Genomic DNA, 20,222 nt, shown 5'->3' with positions numbered 1-20,222 from the left:
TGCATAAAAAAATTACCAATTATTGATACTTTTTACATAATACATAATTACACTATTTATATACCAAGTATTACATTTTAACCAATTATTAAACAATTATTACAAAAATGCACAGCTAACTTATATATTGAACCAGTTATTTTAATATTTACAAATACTGCGTTGCAACATTGGGTCTATTCTCTCCTGGAACCCACAGGGCCTGAGACTCCCAACGAAGGCAGTTAATGATGGTGTTGGCAAAGATGAAGTTTACATTACTTACAATCAAAAGGTAAAAAAAGCAATAATATTTTAAAATACACGAAAAAAATATTCTAAGGACCAAACGAAAATTGCAAGAAGTTAATCTTATTATCTAGAGGGAAAACGTCAAGGATAACGAAAAACATAAAATTATAATTTCAATATTCAAACCAATTTTAACGACATGCATAAAAATCAAAGCTAAAAGAAAATTTCATTACTAAGAATTACTTCATCGATTTGATCAACGTTTTCCTTGACCGTTGTTGTTGTAGATAGTCAAACAGACACATAAAAAATTTTCCTTGAAATTATATCTTGATACATCACTAAATTCCTCGCCTTGTTTCAATTGTAGAATTCATCTTTCTACATTAACCTCAAATGGAAATGTTCTAAGAATGCTTCCCATCGCCCTAGTTCGCCCTTGACGAAAGAATATCTTTGTGCCGACACGAACAAATTCTGGATTTCTGAGAAACTTGAATGTAACGGTCGTCCATTGACCAGTTTTTACACGCTTGATAAATTCATTGAAAATAAGTCAATAAAAGTAACTGAGTAAAAAATGCGTCATGGAAAATGGCCATACGAAATGAAGTACAATAAAGAAGCTTTCCTACCTGGGAAATCTTATCAATAGTTACAGTTTGAACAACTTTACCGACATGTAAAGTTCCTTGAAAGCGCTCTGACAGCTCGCTCGTATGAAAGAGCAAGAAAAGGCGAGCTTCTACAGCAGAAAAACATTCCAGTGAAGCATCAGGGGAGAGCAACGCCATTCCCTATACGATAAAGAAAACAACACCGGATATTGTCATTTTAGGTAAAAAGTCAATTCATACAAACTCATTCTAAACTCTGTCATTGCATATCATTTTTTTCACGAAAAACGAAGCCCAACTTACACGTCGAATGGACATTTTTTCAACGTAAGAGAGCGCTAACGTAGCGGATTGTCCAGCTTTGATATAATGACAAGGCACGCGATTTCTTCTAATGGATACCACGCGTGTCTCCGTAAAATCACCTCGTTCCGATGGCCCTAACATCATTATGTCACCTTCACGTATCAGACCTCTAAGGAATAAAAGAAAAAAGATACTTCTTGTTTCTTTCCATACATAGAACATTGGTATTTTAACAAGAAGTTTTATTTTCCATAACCCAATTCAAAATTTCTACAAAACAAGTATGAACAATGACGTAGACTTAATGCTATTATGTCATTGCAATAAAGAAACTCCTGTTACTTTCCAAGTATTTTCTGTAAATATATCAAACGAACATCACAAAATGGAGGGAACATGAAAATGAAAAAGTTAATATACGTATATTTCAAAGACATCATACCTCATCAACGTACCACCCAAAACTATCCCAATGTTTGGTACATTGAATGTTTCGTCAACCTAAAAATGTAATACATGTAATGAAGCGTGCACGCTTGATAATAGCTAATATAATATAACTGTAAGAACATCCGCCATTGATGTTAATTCAATATATTATACGTATAAAATGTCCTCATATTGTTTGTAATTTTGACTGCCTGTGTACAGTGATGGATCCAGCGAGGATTTTTTAGGGGGGTGCTTGGCTTAGTGATCAGCTAAAGTTCAGCGAATAGAAACCAATTACATATCAACCTACTCGTCATATAAAATTGATACTATTTCCCGTTTTAGTCAATTAACGCCTTATAATCAAAATAAATATGGTTGGTGAGCAGCCCTGCACCCCTTTAATAAATCCAACACTGCCTATCTACAATACTATCATGAAAACAATATGCATGGTCATACACTTGCTGTTCTTACAAAATACTCTGGTTTTTCTTGCATTAATTTTTCCTGTTCCTCCTGACTCTGACGAGGTGGAATTATATTGAGAAACTTCTTTAATAAATCCAAGTCATCGCCAGTGACGCTGGATACTGTGAATATTGGAGTAATCCTAAAAAATCAACGTCATAATGTCCAATTTACTGCTAACATACGATTCTCCTCAATTTACTAAGCAGTAAAATACTTACGGTGAAAAATACATACGGTGAAAAATTTAAAAATTGTTTTAAAAAGAGCCAATACCATGGTGAATGATCAAAATAACGCAACAGTTCTTAAAAGAATTGTTTAAAACCACAACACTATACCAACAAATCTAAAAGAACTGTCGACAAAAGCATTACGTGTTTAATTTATCTCTGTTTATGCGTCATTTCTCTATTTAGAGATGACGTTAACTTTTTTGTAACATTATAAATACTGAATGATTTTGAAGCTCACATTTAGCAGACGTTGACATGTGATGAGTAGTCTGCCGAAATGCATAGTATCTTTCAGCTTTAAATTTTTGATAGTGATAAAACAAGTACTATATCTTGCGAAAATTGTTTTGCAGAAACTCGACTTAAACAGAAGCTCTGTAAAACAATCTCCAGGTTACAAAACTACATCCCAAATACATTGATGTGATTCTCTCTCAAGGGAAACGAACATTTCACGATCAAATGAATGCTTAGTTACTATGAAAGGCGATACTGCCTCGTCTACGTCAACAATATTAACGCACTACACAAGAATGACACGATTGCATGTTGAATAGTGACGTTCCCTCCTACTCATGACGTCAATTACGTCACGAGATGAATTTTTTCCATGTTATTTTATCAAAATTTAGACCTCCCGATTAATTTTGTGATTTTTGCAATATAAAAATGTACATCAAATGTAGATAATTTGCACCTGTTCGAAACAAGATTCGTAGCAGCAGTAACCGCATCCTCAGAATTCGAAACTCTTAGAGGCATCTTTTTGCACCCGGGACTTTTGAGAACTCTTTCAAGTCCCTTGATGGTTTGCTCGGTCATTGCAGCTGTACAAGTGTCTGTCTTATTAACGACAATAAACATTGGGACGTCCATAGCAATACATAGACCAAGATGTTCGCGTGATGTTCCAACTAAAATATCACAAATTAATTTTTAATATTTTCAACAAAATGTACATGGTTTAATTATGTTCACCTGTTCCACATCAACCATTGACCGTGCGGCGTTCATAAATTGAACATTTGTTTCGTGTTTCAAAACTTGACGTTACTAACGGCTAACTCATTGTTGCTAAGGCATGCGCGTTAAGTTATGGAAAATGTTGTTTTTATTTAATAAACAACCGTGACATGTCGAAATTTGGCAAGTATGGAAAGAAGTTTGAAAACGTTGAACTCTATCGTTAGATATAGGACTTCAAATTGGTATTGGTGAGAACTAGTGGGTCTTTGTCGTCGACTAAGAGAGTTAGTTAACAGTTTTCTTATTAACCAATGCTATATCAGGGTTACGCCTTAGCAACAATCAGCCGTATAGTAACATCAAAATAGCCGTTAGTAACGTATGACAAATGTCTAATTTATACACGCCTCACGGTCAATTGCAAATGACTGTATGGTGTATTGATCAGTGTTCACTTTGTAAACCAGAAGCTCCATTGGAAAATCTTCTTAATCTAGCATATCATTTAAGTAGATGTACCTACCTACTCCAGTATTTGCAGCAATAACAAGCATTGCAAAGTCAGGTATGTGCCCAGTAAGACCAAAGATTGTTGTCTTCAGATACTTCTGATGTCCAGCCAAGTCAAGAAAAGTGATGATCTTTGATGACATTTCACAAATTTCTTCAGCACTACCGGAATCGCTGTAGTTGACAACCTGAATAAATATTGTAAAAAAACACCTTTCCTGAAAACTATGTTCTCCTGACTTGTGTAATAGTAAGATATAATTCTATATATGTCAATTATAATACAGACACAATACAAATATTTTGAAAAATACGATGTGTTTTAGAGTCCACATATATTATTTCAAAACTAACTAAAATTATCAACAATTGCATCCATCCTCAACATAAAAATCTGACCTCAAATTATTAAGTTATATTTTGAGATTTTTTGTACCTCTCCTTTGCTGTTGAATCCAAGAATTTCATGACTGATACTGGAAGTTCGTCCAGACTCAATTTCATGAAGATGTCTAAAGAGATTAAGACGAGCCCGACCACGGCCATTATCTAACTCTCCTTGTGTGAGAACACCAACTAAAGTACTTTTACCAACATCAACATTACCAATGACTGCTAACCGTATATCTATCATCTATAAAACAATTAGAAGTTTGTCTAACAACCTGTATAATGTGCTGGGCAAGACAGCTATGTAGCTTTACTGATGGGGATCAAAAGAAAGAGCGCAGAAATACTATCTTTCTGAACATGGCACGTTAAAGACTTCAAAATATGTGCACCAAATTGGAACTGCTGGCAATAAATCATCACGGTGAGTCACCTGTTCATCATCAGAAATTTTGCGCACAAGAACTTCAGTAACTACTCTCTCATTTTCATCTTCTTTGCAACCTTCAACAAGATGTTCTCTTAAAACAGTAGCCTCAGAGCCAAGTCTTGCAGCCATTGTTTTTAAGGTCTCTAATGACAAATCCATCTCATATTGAGTGAGACCTGCCAACATACCATTGTCTTCAACTCCAATCTCATATATGGCTTCTCCCAATCCTTCCTGTAACCGCCATTTTAATTGGGTAACCAGTTGTTCTAAGCGTGCTTTGGTTGGATTCACAAGTTTTAGCTAGAAATATCAGAAAAATAAATGTTCTGGTAGCACATTCAAACCATTGATTGCTCTTTATAGTATTTGGGCATACAGGACCAAAAACATAGGTGTGAACACATCCTTCACAAATGAAATGAGAAATCCCCCTGTATTGGACCAAATATTGAAAATAATGCGTAGTAGTCTGGATTGTTAAAAAAAAACAAGAAATGAACAGACAAAATTACTTGGTATAGATGCCCAAATAAAAAGCATCTAAAATTGTAAACTTAAATAGACAAACATTACTCTCATTTATTGAAAATATCATTTTCTGCCTAAAACATGAGTAATAAAGAGAATTTACACAAACCTTGTATTCAACATTTCCGACTTCCACCTAAAAAAATGAAACATCTTAAATATTTACAGTCCAAAGTTCCAAACCTCTAAGGCAATGTTTTAGTTTTATCATCACACTATACACACTTGTAAACCAGAGCAAATAAGCATACCTCTGGCGGTAAGCAACGGCTTCTGTTAACATTGTCTCCATTTGAAAAAAAGTTTGAAATTCCACCTTCGCTAACGTCTAAAAGATACGCCATTTTAAGCGAACCACAGATTCAACATTCGCCTTCCTTAAAGCAATAAACATTCCTAATTTCTACAGTTTCTAAAAGATCCACTTAAATCAATTCCATACAAAAACTGCAGAATTGCTCCGACATTTCGTCAGATATTTGCTGGCGCAACAAGTGCCAAAATTGTGCAAAACAGTCCAAAAATCGCACAATAAAGGAAAGTAAACAAAAATGAAATTAAAAAAGTACTTGTTCTCAAAAAATAGGTACGCCAGCGTACATTAATACTTCCCACTTTGCATGATATCAAACTTGTGAAATAACATATTTAACTTCCTTATTTTCTTTAACGTTGACTTACGATGTTTCTAAAAATGATATCCCTAAATGGGTCAATCGCGATCATCAAAGTTACCACGAGCATAAGCACTTTTGTGTGAATTTTCTGATAGCTTTTCTCCAAAAAGAATTTTTCGATTCCCTAGCTTAAACGACCTGTGGTGCCACAAATATAGACTTAATAACTCTTAAACTTTTCAAAATAAAATGTCTGTTTATCTTTGAGGAAAATATTTTACAAAAGTGATAAAGACAACATAAAAATACAACTTAATCCCAATTCCAAAGTTCATATAAATAAACTGATCACTACAGTAAAGATACCCACAAAGTCCCTTTTGAAAAACTCATAATCCAGTTCACAGCACTATTCTCAAGCTTCGTGCAATCGGCCTCAAGACATCTAAATACGAAGAAAACAAAATTGATAAAATACTAAAAGAAATGCAAAGTGATATACACATGAACGTTGTCCTAACCAAAGAAAATCTTACTATAATGTCCAGGGACTGATTGTATGAAGCCTTTATAGCGCTACGGCACTGAATTAAATCAAAAACCTCTATTTAATTTACACACAATGTTATTCTAACCGTAAAAAAGTTAATATAGTGACAAGGGGTCAATTGCAGGAAGCCTGCATTAATTGGGGATTCTATTTTTTTGAATTCTTTATTAAAAAACTTCTTCTAAAACTCTAATTTACACAAAATATCCTGGTACATAACGACCTTTATAAACCACTTGAAATCCCAACTATCCATGCAGGCAGCCGGACCCTCGATCATTACGCTCATTACAATGAAATAAAACTGATTTTACAGAAAATTACACCTTCCATTTTGTTAACAGTTTAAGTAGAGTGTAAACAGGCTTTCCTTTCACTTTCCCACATTCTCGAATACAGATGTCATATTTCATATTTCTTATCTCTTTTGAAACAAGAAAACTTCTCAAGCGTTCTTGTTCGTCTTTCTCCATGAGTAATTTAAAGGGATCAGTCTTAGTGAAAATTTTTGCAGTTTCGTCTGCCAACACTACATGGTAACCCACACCACAGTCATCTTTAAACTATATGTGAAGGAACAGTGACAAATTCATAGCACATCGATGGCAGAATACTTTGGTGAGGTTGTCGAAGGTCAGTTCTTTCAACTGATAACGCTCTTTGCAATGATCACAGAAAGCTACGACAAATTGAACAGGATGACGAGAATCCACTGTAGAAATTTTGCCAGTGAATGATATATCCTCTGTATCATCTTTAGTTGCTACGACCTGTGGTATAGGTATGATGGACTTATCAATGAATCTTTCACAAACTTTTACTCATCATCAACAAAGTTGTGTTTGTTTATCTTTGAGGAAAAAATTACATACATAAAAACTTAGCAAAACCCAGCTAATATCAAAAAACCGATCACTACAGTTTGGTTAAAAAAATTCTCACAAAATTAAAAAACTCAATCTCTAGTTGAAGCACCATCCAAACTTCATAAAACACATCTCAAGAAATGTAATTTCGTACAAAACAAAACTGATAAAATACTAAAAGAAACACAAAGTGATATACACATGAACGTTGTTCTAACCAAAGAAAATCTTACTATAATGTCCAGGAATTGATTGTATGATACCTGTATAGCGCTATGGCACTGGATAATGATCTCTTGATTATTTCAAAAACCTCACAATATAAGCTTTAATTCAATCACAATGTTATTCTTTGTGTAAAAAAAGTTAATATATTGACATTAAGGCTGTATAGATAGTGGATTGTATTTTTTGAGTTCTTTAAAAAGCTTCATCTAAAACTCTAATTTAAACAAAATATCCTGTACATAACGACCTTCATAAACCACTTGAGACCCCTACTATCCATGCAGGCAACCGGTCCCTCGATCATTACGCTCATTAGAATAAAAGAAAACTGATATGATAGAAAAAACTACATCTTTTGCTGTGTTGACAGTTTAAGTAGAGTGTACACCGGTTTTCCTTTCACTTTCCCACATTCTCGAATACAGATGTCATATTTCATATTTCTTATCTCTTTTGAAACAAGAAAACTTCTCAAGCGTTCTTGTTCGTCTTTCTCCATGAGTAATTTAATGGGATCAGTCTTAGTGAAAATTTTTGCAGTTTCGTCTGCCAACACAACATGGTAACCCACACCCCAGTCATCTTTAAACTCCATGTGAAGGAACAGTGACAGAGACAAATGTTTAGCACATCGAGGGCAAAAGAATTTAGTGAGTTTCTCGATGCTCAGTTCTTTCATTTGAAAACGCTCTTTGCAATAATCACAGAACGCTGCGAGAAATTGAACAGGATGACGGGGATCCACTCTACCAATTTTTCCAGTTAGTGATATCTCCGTATCATCATCTTCAATCTTTACTTCTGGCTCCTGATAACACTCGCATAAATTCTCCCTAATCATTTCGACATCTCGTTCTGATGTCTCCGAGATTGCTTCGTCATCTACGATTTCAGAAGAAGATGCAACGATATCAGTTGGACCTACATCTTTGTTTGAAGAACGGCCAATTTTGTAGTACCACCACGAACACGACATCCAATTTTTTAATTTTGCGACTTTATCTAAATCATCTTTCGTGACAGTCGGCTTACCAGCCTTTGAACAGACTGGTGGCACATCCTCGTCGCTTTCAAACACCAACCAAGGTGACTCAATATCGTATGTTCGTAATTGAGGCCGTAGTTCGTATTCAGTTACACGCATTGGCATTTTTACAATCTGACCCACTTTGTCAATTCTCGGCATGTCTTCTGTAGTTTTTTGAGAACAGACACAGCTAACTGGTAGATATTCATCCGGAAAGGATTGATCTACGAGGGAGAAGGTTAAGATCATGTCGGTTCCTCTCGTTTTTCTTGGTTTATCGAACTTTAATACCACCCCAATAACGACGACATCGCGATCAGTTAACTTTACAGATTTCAGTCTCTTGATTTCCTGTGTTTCCCAATTTGGCGGGAAAGAAATGGTTTTATTCATCGTCAACTATTAAGAAAGAGGATATAATGGTACATGATGAAAAACATTTTGAATTTAAGCCTACAGTTTTTTCAGGATTTAATATAGCTACGTGAAATTTGTTAGTATCACTAAGTGGGCAACCCTAAAATAACTTTTTAAACACAGGAGTAAGAAATTATCAAGATACAACCAGCTTTTCTTTTATATTCAAACAATTTTTTACGGTAGTTTTAAAAATGCGATAATAGTGGCAATATCTACCAGATATCGTACAAAAAATGTTAAGAACTTAAACAAGATCTTACAGTATGTGCGTCTTAGCCACATACGATCTTGTTTCCAGAAATGTCGATCTCAAAATAAGATCTAGCTAACGTAGGAGGCTACTTTCAAGACTCTACCATATTTTTAGGTAATAATTACAGAGTATTTGTGGCAGAAATTTAGCGGAAAATATAGTGAAAATAATCATTACTATTATTTTTTAAGAAATCAATAGTTGTGAACAAAAAGTTTACGTTGAAAAGTTCTTTTTTAAAGTATTGCTTTTATTTACAATGATGTGCCCATATACACATAAATGCAACTTTAGAAACCACAATGACCTTCATTTTGACAGAGACTTTAGCAACACATTTCACTAAAAAGTATTTACTTTAATTTAATCTTTGAATCCTTGAAGACTCACAGCCTTAAATGTAAAAAGACCTGAACAATTTTTAAAAAGATCTGAAGTTCTCAAAAGCAGTGAAAAAATCTACCAAGGATTCTGCAAACCCTTCCAACTTAGTGCTGCTGTGCCTTGAGAATTGTTCTTGTTGGAAAAATGTTTTGTGTCCAGAAGTTTTATGGATAAGTCTGAATACTATTACTCTTCATAGAGCCTTCGTCATTGACAAAAAAGCAAGCGAATACATTCACAGTTTCCAGCAAAGGAAAAAAATTTTTTGTTCAGGGCCATAACCGAAACGTTAATTGGGGTAGGGTGGGTGTGTTTATTCATACATTCAGCTGTTCCAAATTTAGTCCTTCTTTGGAAAAGAATTCACTTTTAAAAGAAATCAGTCGGGCACAACTGAATACAAGCTCCCCCTCCCCTCCACGATAAAGTTCTAGTTACAAAAATCAGCAATAGTTATATACACTGTTTATACAATCCTACATACTCAATGAACAAATAACTTTATATAATAACTGTGAAACACACCACAATGACATTCAGTATATATTTGAGTAAATTTGATGGAAAGTTTGGGTAAAATAGTTACTTGATCAGTTCTAGCGCTTCATTGTAGAAATACTGTACGGTGTTTTGGCTAAATAATCTTAATGGAAGTGCATGACCAAACCAACTTATTCCTTCTGCTTATGCAAGCCTTGGGGACATTTATGATAACTTTCACTAATCTTCTCCTCAGTTCCCTCAAAGGTCTCCACGGTTTCCATTAGCCTGTGCTAACACAGTAAACATCTTTTATTTCTTAAGTACAAAACCAAAATGTAATAATTTTAATGCAAAATCATTGTATGTAAGCTGATAAAACGGCCATGCTAATTTTTTTTGTCATCAAAAGTGGTCACTTTTTAAGGCATGTCTTTGTTGGGAACTATAGCCCACCTAGCTGGCATGGCTTTGAATGCTGGGTTAAGTTTTGATTCATCCATTTTATTTATGAAATCATTCCACTTATTATCCTACCTACTAGTCTGCTTTTAACTACCAAGCATGTCTTGTCAAAAAGTGAGACACAGCTGTTAAATAAGGGAATAATTCAAAATAGCAAACAAGAGCATGCTGTTGCTCTTCCTTTCCACAAAATTAATATCTGTCACAGGCTAACAGCTGCCTACAAAATTCATTTAATACAACTTCACTCATGCACACATGTCCACCAACTGTTTGTTTTTATCCAGGCTTACAGAGACAAAGTAGAGAATTTGTGTTCATATGGAACAATTTCATGCCACTAAACTGATATCTTGTATTGCTTATGCCAACATCTCAACAAACAGGGCTAGCTCACATTCCATATAAAAACAAGATGGAAAACATATTAACTACTCTACAAGTTGGGATCTTGTCATATTGTCATCATCCTGATTATTTTCTCAACCCATATAAACAGACCTTGAGAATGGACATTTTTAATATCACCAAATATGCAAGAATGTGAAGAATTGCGAATGAAAATAATTTCCAAAACTCAAAAATGATTAAAATCGCTGATATTGTAGTGGTGGTTGGTCTTCAAGAAAATTGTCCATTTGAAAATGTTTCTCAACGAAGTCGGTGTCAAGTGTCAACAATCAGGTAAATTTCCCTTGTGCAAATGATAACATTTTGACATGGAGATATTAAAAGTTATGACAAAATTATAGGCATCACATTTTTAAATGCTCTTTACTAAAGAATAGAGGACCGTGTTTATTTTTAATTAAAAAATATTTCACAAGTATTTCACATTATTCAGATGGAGTATGTTATACCCTGGCCAACGAATTTTTGCACTTCCAGTTTTTGAAGCATCAAGCACGTACTTTCCGCTCAAAATTGAGAATAAAATTAAGCAAATTTACACAGAAATAAACAAATATCCCTTACCAATTATGTTGACTCATTTAACAAGTAAATTATCGACTTCTCCGAAAGCAACTTCAGTAAAAATTGGACCGCCATTTTGAACACCACTTTGGCGGTTTTATTTGAATAAAAACACGTGCTCGCTAAGTGAAAAACTCGGACAAACATGGCGGAAGTTATAACAATGACTAATTTGCTATATGAAATAGAAATATGTTTCGCTCTCTTGCAAAATAAATTTTAACATTTCTTTATTTCAAAATATAAGCGCTTAAATGGAAGAAAGGTTACGTTGCGTCTCGTTTTAAACGATCAGGATACCGCGAATAGCTTTTGCAGGTTCCCCAAGCGCACCTCTTCGTCGTAACCATTGTTAATAAAATTACTCCGCCATGTTTGTCCGAGTTTTTCTCTTTAGCAAACACGTGTTTCCACATATATGAAAACCGCCAAAGTGGTGTATTGTTTGTCTCTCACTCACAAAGATTTCTCTCTTCTTTATGAGACGCAAATGAAGAAAACATTTATTCAAATATCCAGACATACCTGGTCGAAAGACGAAGAACTACGTTTTCCAAACAAAATGTTTTTAAACCATAAAAATTTCAAAGATGAAATCACGCTTTTCTCCCAAAGAAATCATGCCGGGGGGTACGTTAAATTTCAACGACTCCTATAGAAGATTCATAGAGATACGTAGAGGAAAGAACCTAGCTTCAACTTTGACTGTAAAGCAGTGCTGTAGAACTAAAGTTATCAGATGGGGGGCTCTCTTGACGTTTTTGTCAATAGTGCCCTTTGAAAATTACCCATGTCAAAGGTAGAAGGGGGGCAACTCCTACAGCACTGCTGTAAAGCTTAGTTCACATATAGTGGTAACTGTTGTAATTCTATCGGCGATGTAGGTTTACAACAATTACAACAACCAAATGTGAACCAAGATTAAATATTTCCTGGGTCCTTAAAACTGAATTTTTACAATACTGAAGAAGAAAGTTTGTAACTTTGGCATGCCCCATCATTTCAAGAGATCGAGAAATCAAATTCCAATTTGGCAGTAGAATAGTAAAACGAAATAATTACAGTAAGTGATCTAATAAATGCCCAGGGCATTCTACAAGTACAGAGGGTGAGGCATAAATAGATGAGACATTTAATAGGAAGGCACTTATAAAACTTTTATCACCTTAGTTTTGCTTTCATTTGTTCAAATCTAGACTTAATATACAGTTTTCTGAACCCTAACAATGACACACAATAATGACATCATGATAGTAAATGTTGGTGGATTCTATAAGAGAAAGGTCATTTATTAGAGAGAAGCTTCGAATACAAAATTACCAACACAAAGCAATCATTTGATCAGGGACATTTGTTGGATTATTTACAATATAGTATGTTATGGTGCGTTTCGATGGACACAATGTTTTAAGCTGTTAGTTAAAATGTGTGCATGCTTACAGGAGATTAAGTCGAAGAAAACAAAATGTAATGATCAAATAAAATTCATGTTTCTTAATAGTAGTTTTATTGCTTGATAATAATATAAATGATTGCTAAAAACAAACAAGTTTTAGCATTACAAACATTAAAATATAATTTTCTTATTGATGACAAAATCTCATTAATGAAATGAAGAAAATACATACATATTTTATGTTTGTTGAAAAATCTCTTTGTACTTTTGACATTCTACCTACAATGACAGGTATCAAAGTATTTAAAACTTATGCATGAAACAGACCTTACTCAAAATATATTCACTTTCCATCCCTTTCCAATGATGAAATTCAAGCTATGTTAACATATTTAACATGCGACAGACTACAAAACATGTTGCGTAAACTAATTAAATACTGGTACACTCAATTTCTGAAGAAAATAAATAAATGTATGAAAAAAACAAACTATTACATGCACAAAAATTTTGAATACAAATTCTTATGTCATGACACAGTACAGCATCCAGCACAATAACCTTCACCTGACCGAAAGATTTTTACACTTTTATAGGTGGATGATGGTCCTTTGGATCGTAAGGCCTTTGCGGTTTCAATGGAACTAGGCTTGGAACTAAAAATACAAAAAGTAGTATAAAAGAATTTAAATGAAACAATTTACCCCCTTCAAGTGCCATTCCCATAAACTATAGGCCTGAAATAAAAACAAATCTTTCACAACAATTGACAAGATGTATCCATAATCAAATAAGAGTACTAAGAATGAAGAAATGCCTCATGAACTCTGAGGTTTCATAACAAGCTGGCAACCAGTGCTTTTCATTGGATAGTTTGAATATAACCATCGAATACTTTGAATTGTGTATAAAATATTTTGCTTTAAAATAAAGGTTGAAATTGGTCAACTTCCCTCTCCTAAGAAATGATGTTGCTAGCTCTGCTCTATTTCCCTTTAAGCATCTGCAGCTTTCAAAAACAATGAGACCCTATGACCAAGCACCTGAGCATGTATCTTAGCTTAGTAACGGTAGCTTACAATGTATCAAGATAACAATTAAAAATTCACTATTGTATCATTTTTCATAAATTATTGAAGAAATATTAAAAACCATTATCTGTTAAATAACATAATCAAAATTTCTTTTGAAATAGCTAAACGACCATTACCGACCATTTTTAAGTCTGCTTAGTTCTATGACTCATATTCAATGAGTTTCACAACTATACATGTCATCATTTGGGTTCTGAGGGGAATAACATTCTCCTTTGCAATGGCTATTGATTACAGGTATTGATTGAAGATTTAGGTTGAAAACTCATTCAAGAGCTTGCAAGGTTAACTCACCAAATCCCAAACCTTGAAGGAAAAGTCTTAATGCGTTGGCCATTTTAGCTGGTTGCTCTTCCAGTGGTGTGCCACCACTGTCTGCAACTTCCATCAAGGATGAATACACTGGATCCAGATGAGACATTGTGTACAAAACATCTTCAAGATGTGGTGAATAATCACCAGCAACAAGCAACGCCTACAAAACATCAATCAACAATAAATTAGTTATAAATTAAGGCACCATGCTTATACTTCCATGTCAAAGATTACACGAAGTAGGTTGGTGCACAGATATGTTAGAAGTAACTTAAAAATGTATTGTTAGAATTATGACTCGAGGTTTTCCTTTTAAGTATTGTGGCACTAGTAAGAAAAATTGAATGTGCATTATCCTGATATTTTTAAGCATAGATCTATCTATTTGATATTGTAGCCAGAGTGATGTCAGATGGTAATCATGTTTTTTACATAAATATGACAACAGGTTGAGAGTCTGTATATCTATACCCCCCTTCACATTATACTGATATCACATTGCAGAAATGCATATGACACTACTTTTTTACATTGTCAAACTTCAAACCATATCCATCTCACATATTTTTGCCTTGCCCTCCATATATGCTTATGTTGAAGACTTACGGGACATTTCAATGAAGGTGGGTTAGATGTAGCCCCAGGCACAGGACGACGCATGTAGATCTCACTTCGTTTACTGAAGGACTCAACAAACAAACCAAGATTGAAAGGATTAAAAGATGTTTCAAGACTATTACGATAGGCTGCAACCAAATCCTTATTTTCCTCAGTTGATCTTTTGCCAAAATGATGCCAAACCAAATAGTCCTCTGTGAAGGGCGTCATACCCTTATTCTTTAATTGATGAGATGAAATCTGGTATTTAAGATAAAAATACCTATTACTTTAATTAAACGTGTGTTTATGTATTTTTCATTTACCACATTTACTTGGCAATTTAGCATTCCTTTTATTCTATAATAAAAATTTTAAATTATAATGTTCATGGTTTTGTAGAACACAGTTGGTGTTGCAGAGGTATGCATACTTATTGTAAAAGTGACCATTGAATTTAAAAAACCTTCCCGAAATGAATTCAAGCATTTATGCATTTGTTATTCATCATGCAGCAAAAACGCTAAGCCCTTTTAACACTAATAAGATGAGCAAAAGTCATCAATTTATAAAAAGAAAATGTGCAAAAAATGTGCACACATGCAAGCACCTGCAGAATACATAATTATTTGTGATGGCCACATGAAGATTATATTGCAAATGCTATTTGAAATATCGGGAAATTATCAGCAGGTTTTCCAGCAATAAGGAGATAAATAGAAAATTATTACTTTGGGAAACAGAGGTTTTTGGAAAGTTAGCCTTTTACATGGCCAAATTTAGGTAACTGTTTTAAAAGCATTCAGCTTTTGCTTGTTTGAATGACAATAAACGTGTTTTAAAGTAGAACAGGTGAAAATAGCCAAAGAAATATACATATTTCTGAATGCCTATAAAAAATATATGCTATACAATTATAAATTGCATAAAATAAAAATTATAATCTTAAAATATTTCGAACCCAAACCGAGCATTTTAAATGGTAACCTTACAGACTTAAAGTTATATCTATGTTTGCAAAACACCTCATGTTTTTCTCAAGGGGATATGAAAAACTTATTAAATTTCATTTCTAAGCGTATTCAGTCCAAAAAGAGACAAAGAAATGTTTGTTCTTTCGCATCAAACTTCTAATACTTCTACCCAATGAATATCAAATGCGCAAAAATAAAATGAACAAGCTTTGAAAGTTTCTCTTACTTTCAAACAATATGTTAACAATGCTTAAATGAGAATCCAGCATCAAAGATTATTGTACAAAAGAAAACACTTTCTTAATATTTAAAGGGAACAAAGAACTTTAATTACTTATCACACCTCTATATATTCATGTCTGTATATTCATTAATAAAATACTCTACCTTTTCATAACCCCATTCGACCCAGCCACTTTTTCCTGAAAAACAGTTAAGAAGTACAAGCCCATCGACAATTTTCGGGTATTTTAAGCCATATCGACACAAGATATTTGCTCCTGCGCCAATCCCAAGTCCAACAAAAGATTTCAATTTGAAGTGGCCCACCACATCGGCGACCATTTCAGCCAATTCATCCATAGTCGGATAAACATATGTCTCCGGCAGTTTGGCAGCTCCTTCGTGTTGTCCCGGTGCGTCTATATGGTAGATCGTAAAACTATGCAAGATGGGAGTCATCTCGCGACAGTTTAGGAAACTCTGAAAGGCCGAAACGTGATTTTGTCCAATGTCGTGAAATGTCACTATGGCTGGTTTACCTTCGGTGCCATGTAATGTAACTTGAAAATTACCACGGCTAGATTGAATTTCTTCTTTGCGTATACATGCTTTCTCTTCGGGTACATGAAAAATCTCCCCGTCTTCCTTGTCAAGGAGTTTGATGTTTTGCAATTCCATTCCTCCTGCGTGAGTGTGTTCACTGTATTGTTTTGATCTGTTTACTTCAGCTTGAAAAAAATCTGTTGTGACAGATTGGTCCCCCGTGGTGATTTCCGCTTTCGTCGCATGTTTACCATTAAAATTTGAGACAGACATGAGTCTTTGTTTGAACAAGATGCCCACTCGAACAACGCGATCTACTCGAGAAACACACGCATTAAGCGCGTCCACACCTATTTTCCCCTCCAGAAACCAGGAAATAATAGAACCCAATGCATCAGTCTCATCAAATCTTTTCCAGTGATCTTACCCATGGGTGTTTTGCCAAAATTCTTACAAAAATCAGCAGGACGACGAACAGAAAAAGGACTGTTGTGTAAGCAGTTAAAATAAACAATTAAACACAACTTCATGATATGGTAATCTAATAGCTTGCATTTACTGTGACAAGTGATCAAGTGTATAAAATCACAAAATCATAAGCTTATTGGAGGTGAATAAGTTAAATAAATACTTCACAATTTGAAATTATGCAATGTTAAAAAATTATAAAGAAAGGGGACCCTACCCCCACTTCCAATGCACCCCTGATCTTTCCTCATTTTCTGTGAGTGTTTCCATTCAAGGCATAACAATATAGATAAATTGAAATTTTTTCTATCTCTAGCATACTCATCATCTACTCTTAGAAATTTATTGTTGAAATTGTTTCCAAGTAATTGTTTCCAAGTTAGTTTCCAAGTGATGAATAGCCATCAAAAATTTACTACAATATTTTAAAAAATTTTACTTTTAAAACTTTTACAACAATTTACTTAAATTAAATAAACATCAAACTATCAGGATATTTTGACAACAAGAAGAGTAGATTTGATTGCTGGAACTTGTTTACGTTAAAAACCTTGTTTCTTAACATTCAGTTTGCAATTTCTATTGTGCTTTCATATAAATAGGGAAACATTTGATTCCATGAAGACTTTATTGTTCCAACTAAAATAAATGCTATCTTAGATAAGGTTTACACATGTTACCAACATAATTTTAAACATAAAAAGATAGCATGCACAAAACACAATTCAATATCCATTTAAAAATTTTCATGTCTATAAGTTTATGCAAGGCATGCAAGTGATATTTAAGAAATTAACCAATTATTTCACACTTCAATAACCACCATTTCAAATGACTTATTTTCAAATATTGTGTAACTGAAAATTAATCATTTAACATGTATAAAAGCAGTAATGCAAAAATTAGTGCAAAGTTATTCAATCTACAAATAAAAGATGAATTACGAAACTTTCCTTGTTTGTAGCATTTTTCCGCTTTACATTCTCCTTTGCATGGGTTTTCACCAATACATGTTCGATGACATCTCTTAACTGTATTTTCACAAATCATAGTACAACCATCACAACTCATACGACATTCTTCAGACCGACATGTATAACTCTTTTTTTCACAACCATTTTTGCAAGTTATATTGCAAACTTTGTCACTGCATATTTCATTTTCTTGTATGGGTTTTTCTATTCCTGGACAGTTACCTTTACATTCTGTTTCGCAATTAGTCTTATCTTTGTCACACTCAATGTTACAAGTTGAATTCTCTGGGCATAATTGCTCACAAGTTTCAACATTTGGAGAACATTTCATATTACAATTTCTTGATGAACAGCTTTGCTTGCAACTTTTTGAAGAACATGTCATAGTGCTGCTACAGTTGAAACATATCTGCTGACAACTGCTTCCTGAATTGCATGCCATCTCTGGACATTGCCTATTAGCACAAATTTGAAGACATGTGTCATTCCCATTGCAACTGAATGGTGGGCAATTTACGACACTAGGGTTACATATTTGTTGTATCCCAAACACTCCACTGACAAGAAAAACATAGAGAACTACATTTTCCAAGGCTTTTGAATACATTGTGTTGACAAAAATCTAAAAAAATGAATGTACTGTGAGTTATTTCACGAGTCAACTGAAACAAACCAAACTTGCATCATAAGTTGTGTCAGTGTCAATCAAAGAGTCTTTTGAAATAAATATAAGGCACTTGTTTCATATATGATGTATTATATAGGAGAAAAACATCGCCAAATTATTTATAACGACGACTAAATATTCAATTAGTTCTATTACTTTCAAAACCGAATTCAATTATACGATAATGGTTATTGATAGAATGAATTGCACTTGACACTTCATCAATCATAATAGTATAAGCAAAATTTGTACCAAAAAGAAAAAAGGTGTCATTTTTGATAAAAATATGCTATAGAATTTGGGCCTCATGGGGTAGTGTCGAGCTCTTAGTCTTAGAGCTTTAGATCACATGTGCAGCTCGCAGGTGAAGAAAAATTTTGTTGCACAAAAAACTACACCATTAAAAGATGTAAAATGTAATCCTTTTTCTTTTTTTAATAGCTAGCTACAGCCTAAACAGTTCTTACGGCTGTCGGCGCTTCCATCAATCTTTCGTATTTCGTTATAAGCCAATGATTACATGGCCACTTATATGTAGCATGCCCGAATCCATGTGTAATCAAGTGCCGAAAATGTTATATTTATTCAGTATACTCTTCCGTATACATACATATCAACTTTGATTATACATTTGTGGACAAAAAGATTTTCATAGCACATAACACAGGCACATCGACAGAGTGGCATATATCGAACCGCAAATATCATTACAACATATTAAACATACATATACAGGCTTATCTCAAGGCAAAATACCATATGGTCACAAATTAAATTTTACTTCAACGTTAACATAATTTAGAATAAAATAAAAGTGATATTAGAAAATGCTACATTAGGGAACACTTCGTAAAAAATTTCATATCTTTTCTTACTCTTATCACCATAGGCAAGGCCCACAATTTGAACCCTTTCATCAAGTAAAGTTATACATAAACTCTAGTTGTCGTCTCAAATCATTCAACGGAAATAAATTGCTAGTGAACATAATATTTTAGTCGAAGCAAAATAATAGAGCGTTACCTTTCAAATATGGACGTTTTTTTGCACAGAAATGGCTGTTAGATTTTTTTCGATACGCCACGCAATAATTTGAATAATACTGACAGAAAGGAAGGGCTTCTCGTCGCGTTTCCGCTTGTTAACCAAGTGTATTAAATATTAATGATTACGAATAAGGAGTGTCTCAGGTCAAGCTTATGAATTGACAACGTGGAAAACGTCGCTATTCAATTATGAATATATTTCTTTAGACTGTTTCAAGATATCATTGGGATAAGGTTTGCAATTATAAAATGAAACTCCAATGCTCATCAGTAATTACATTCAACCTTGCAGGGTGTACAGTAGGCTTTTTGTTAAACATGTAAAGTTCAAATTCTTTACCAAAAATTCGTTATCTTTTACGTTCCAGTCAATCCTTATCATCAGATCAAAATGCAACCAGAGATTTTTGAAACATTCACGAAAATAGCTATCCAGTGGATAGCGCTGTTGGCCTTCCTGAGGTAGAGGCTTCAAGTTATCAGACAGCGATTAAGCACAGCTGTCAGGATCAAACAGGCAAATATGGTATGCAATCTC

The 20,222-nt window shown here is 34.0% G+C and overlaps 4 protein-coding genes across 5 annotated transcripts; all 4 read right to left on the bottom strand.

Moving 5' to 3' along the window:
* LOC124442470 (GTP-binding protein 2-like) lies at positions 1-5,683 on the bottom strand. The gene is made up of 11 exons (XM_046992982.1): positions 5,375-5,683; positions 5,233-5,259; positions 4,596-4,895; positions 4,209-4,406; positions 3,786-3,960; positions 2,994-3,210; positions 2,067-2,202; positions 1,600-1,658; positions 1,155-1,326; positions 870-1,031; positions 1-766 (listed from the first exon to the last, which is right to left on the bottom strand). The coding sequence occupies exons 1-11, from the start codon at positions 5,465-5,467 to the stop codon at positions 608-610; spliced, it is 1,698 nt and encodes a 565-aa protein (XP_046848938.1). The 5' UTR covers positions 5,468-5,683; the 3' UTR covers positions 1-607.
* Positions 5,684-7,280: 1,597 nt separating this feature from the next.
* On the bottom strand, positions 7,281-11,469 carry LOC124441951. The gene is made up of 2 exons (XM_046992426.1): positions 11,389-11,469; positions 7,281-8,810 (listed from the first exon to the last, which is right to left on the bottom strand). Exon 2 carries the CDS (start codon positions 8,802-8,804, stop codon positions 7,731-7,733), a length of 1,074 nt encoding a protein of 357 aa, XP_046848382.1. The 5' UTR covers positions 8,805-8,810; positions 11,389-11,469; the 3' UTR covers positions 7,281-7,730.
* A 1,403-nt stretch (positions 11,470-12,872) lies between these two features.
* Positions 12,873-16,944, bottom strand: LOC124442901 (protein NDRG3-like). Of its 2 annotated transcripts, none has more exons than XM_046993416.1 (5): positions 16,152-16,944; positions 14,800-15,051; positions 14,173-14,353; positions 13,352-13,440; positions 12,873-13,063 (listed from the first exon to the last, which is right to left on the bottom strand). In XM_046993416.1, the coding sequence occupies exons 1-4, from the start codon at positions 16,800-16,802 to the stop codon at positions 13,367-13,369; spliced, it is 1,158 nt and encodes a 385-aa protein (XP_046849372.1). In that variant the 5' UTR covers positions 16,803-16,944; the 3' UTR covers positions 12,873-13,063; positions 13,352-13,366. The 2 variants fall into 2 exon arrangements, with proteins under 2 accessions (XP_046849372.1, XP_046849371.1); XM_046993415.1 differs by having other exon boundaries at positions 13,357-13,440; positions 16,152-16,841.
* A 662-nt stretch (positions 16,945-17,606) lies between these two features.
* Positions 17,607-19,758, bottom strand: LOC124442902 (keratin-associated protein 4-5-like). Its single transcript, XM_046993417.1, has 2 exons — positions 19,662-19,758; positions 17,607-18,593 (listed from the first exon to the last, which is right to left on the bottom strand). Exon 2 carries the CDS (start codon positions 18,576-18,578, stop codon positions 17,862-17,864), a length of 717 nt encoding a protein of 238 aa, XP_046849373.1. The 5' UTR covers positions 18,579-18,593; positions 19,662-19,758; the 3' UTR covers positions 17,607-17,861.
* Between the last annotated feature and the right edge of the window lie 464 nt (positions 19,759-20,222).

The sequence above is a fragment of the Xenia sp. Carnegie-2017 genome, unplaced genomic scaffold, assembly GCF_021976095.1.
Source record: "Xenia sp. Carnegie-2017 unplaced genomic scaffold, XeniaSp_v1 HiC_scaffold_20, whole genome shotgun sequence".
NCBI lineage: Eukaryota > Metazoa > Cnidaria > Anthozoa > Malacalcyonacea > Xeniidae > Xenia > Xenia sp. Carnegie-2017.
This window is presented reverse-complemented; position numbering and strand designations above follow the sequence as displayed.

Excerpts from the sequence above, each read along its gene's own strand:
- LOC124442470 (XM_046992982.1), bottom strand. The coding sequence starts at position 5,467 with ATGGCGTATCTTTTAGACGTTAGCGAAGGTGGAATTTCAAACTTTTTT. Across the intron at positions 1,327-1,599 it reads TTGGGTGGTACGTTGATGAG|AGGTCTGATACGTGAAGGTG; the intron begins GTATGATGTCTT and ends TTTATTCCTTAG. Across the intron at positions 1,032-1,154 it reads AAAAAATGTCCATTCGACGT|GGAATGGCGTTGCTCTCCCC; the intron begins GTAAGTTGGGCT and ends TTTATCGTATAG.
- LOC124441951 (XM_046992426.1), bottom strand. The coding sequence starts at position 8,804 with ATGAATAAAACCATTTCTTTCCCGCCAAATTGGGAAACACAGGAAATC.
- LOC124442901 (XM_046993416.1), bottom strand. The coding sequence starts at position 16,802 with ATGTCTGTCTCAAATTTTAATGGTAAACATGCGACGAAAGCGGAAATC. Across the intron at positions 14,354-14,799 it reads CACCTTCATTGAAATGTCCC|GCGTTGCTTGTTGCTGGTGA; the intron begins GTAAGTCTTCAA and ends GATGTTTTGTAG. Across the intron at positions 13,441-14,172 it reads CCTTCAAGGTTTGGGATTTG|TTCCAAGCCTAGTTCCATTG; the intron begins GTGAGTTAACCT and ends TTGTATTTTTAG.
- LOC124442902 (XM_046993417.1), bottom strand. The coding sequence starts at position 18,578 with ATGTATTCAAAAGCCTTGGAAAATGTAGTTCTCTATGTTTTTCTTGTC.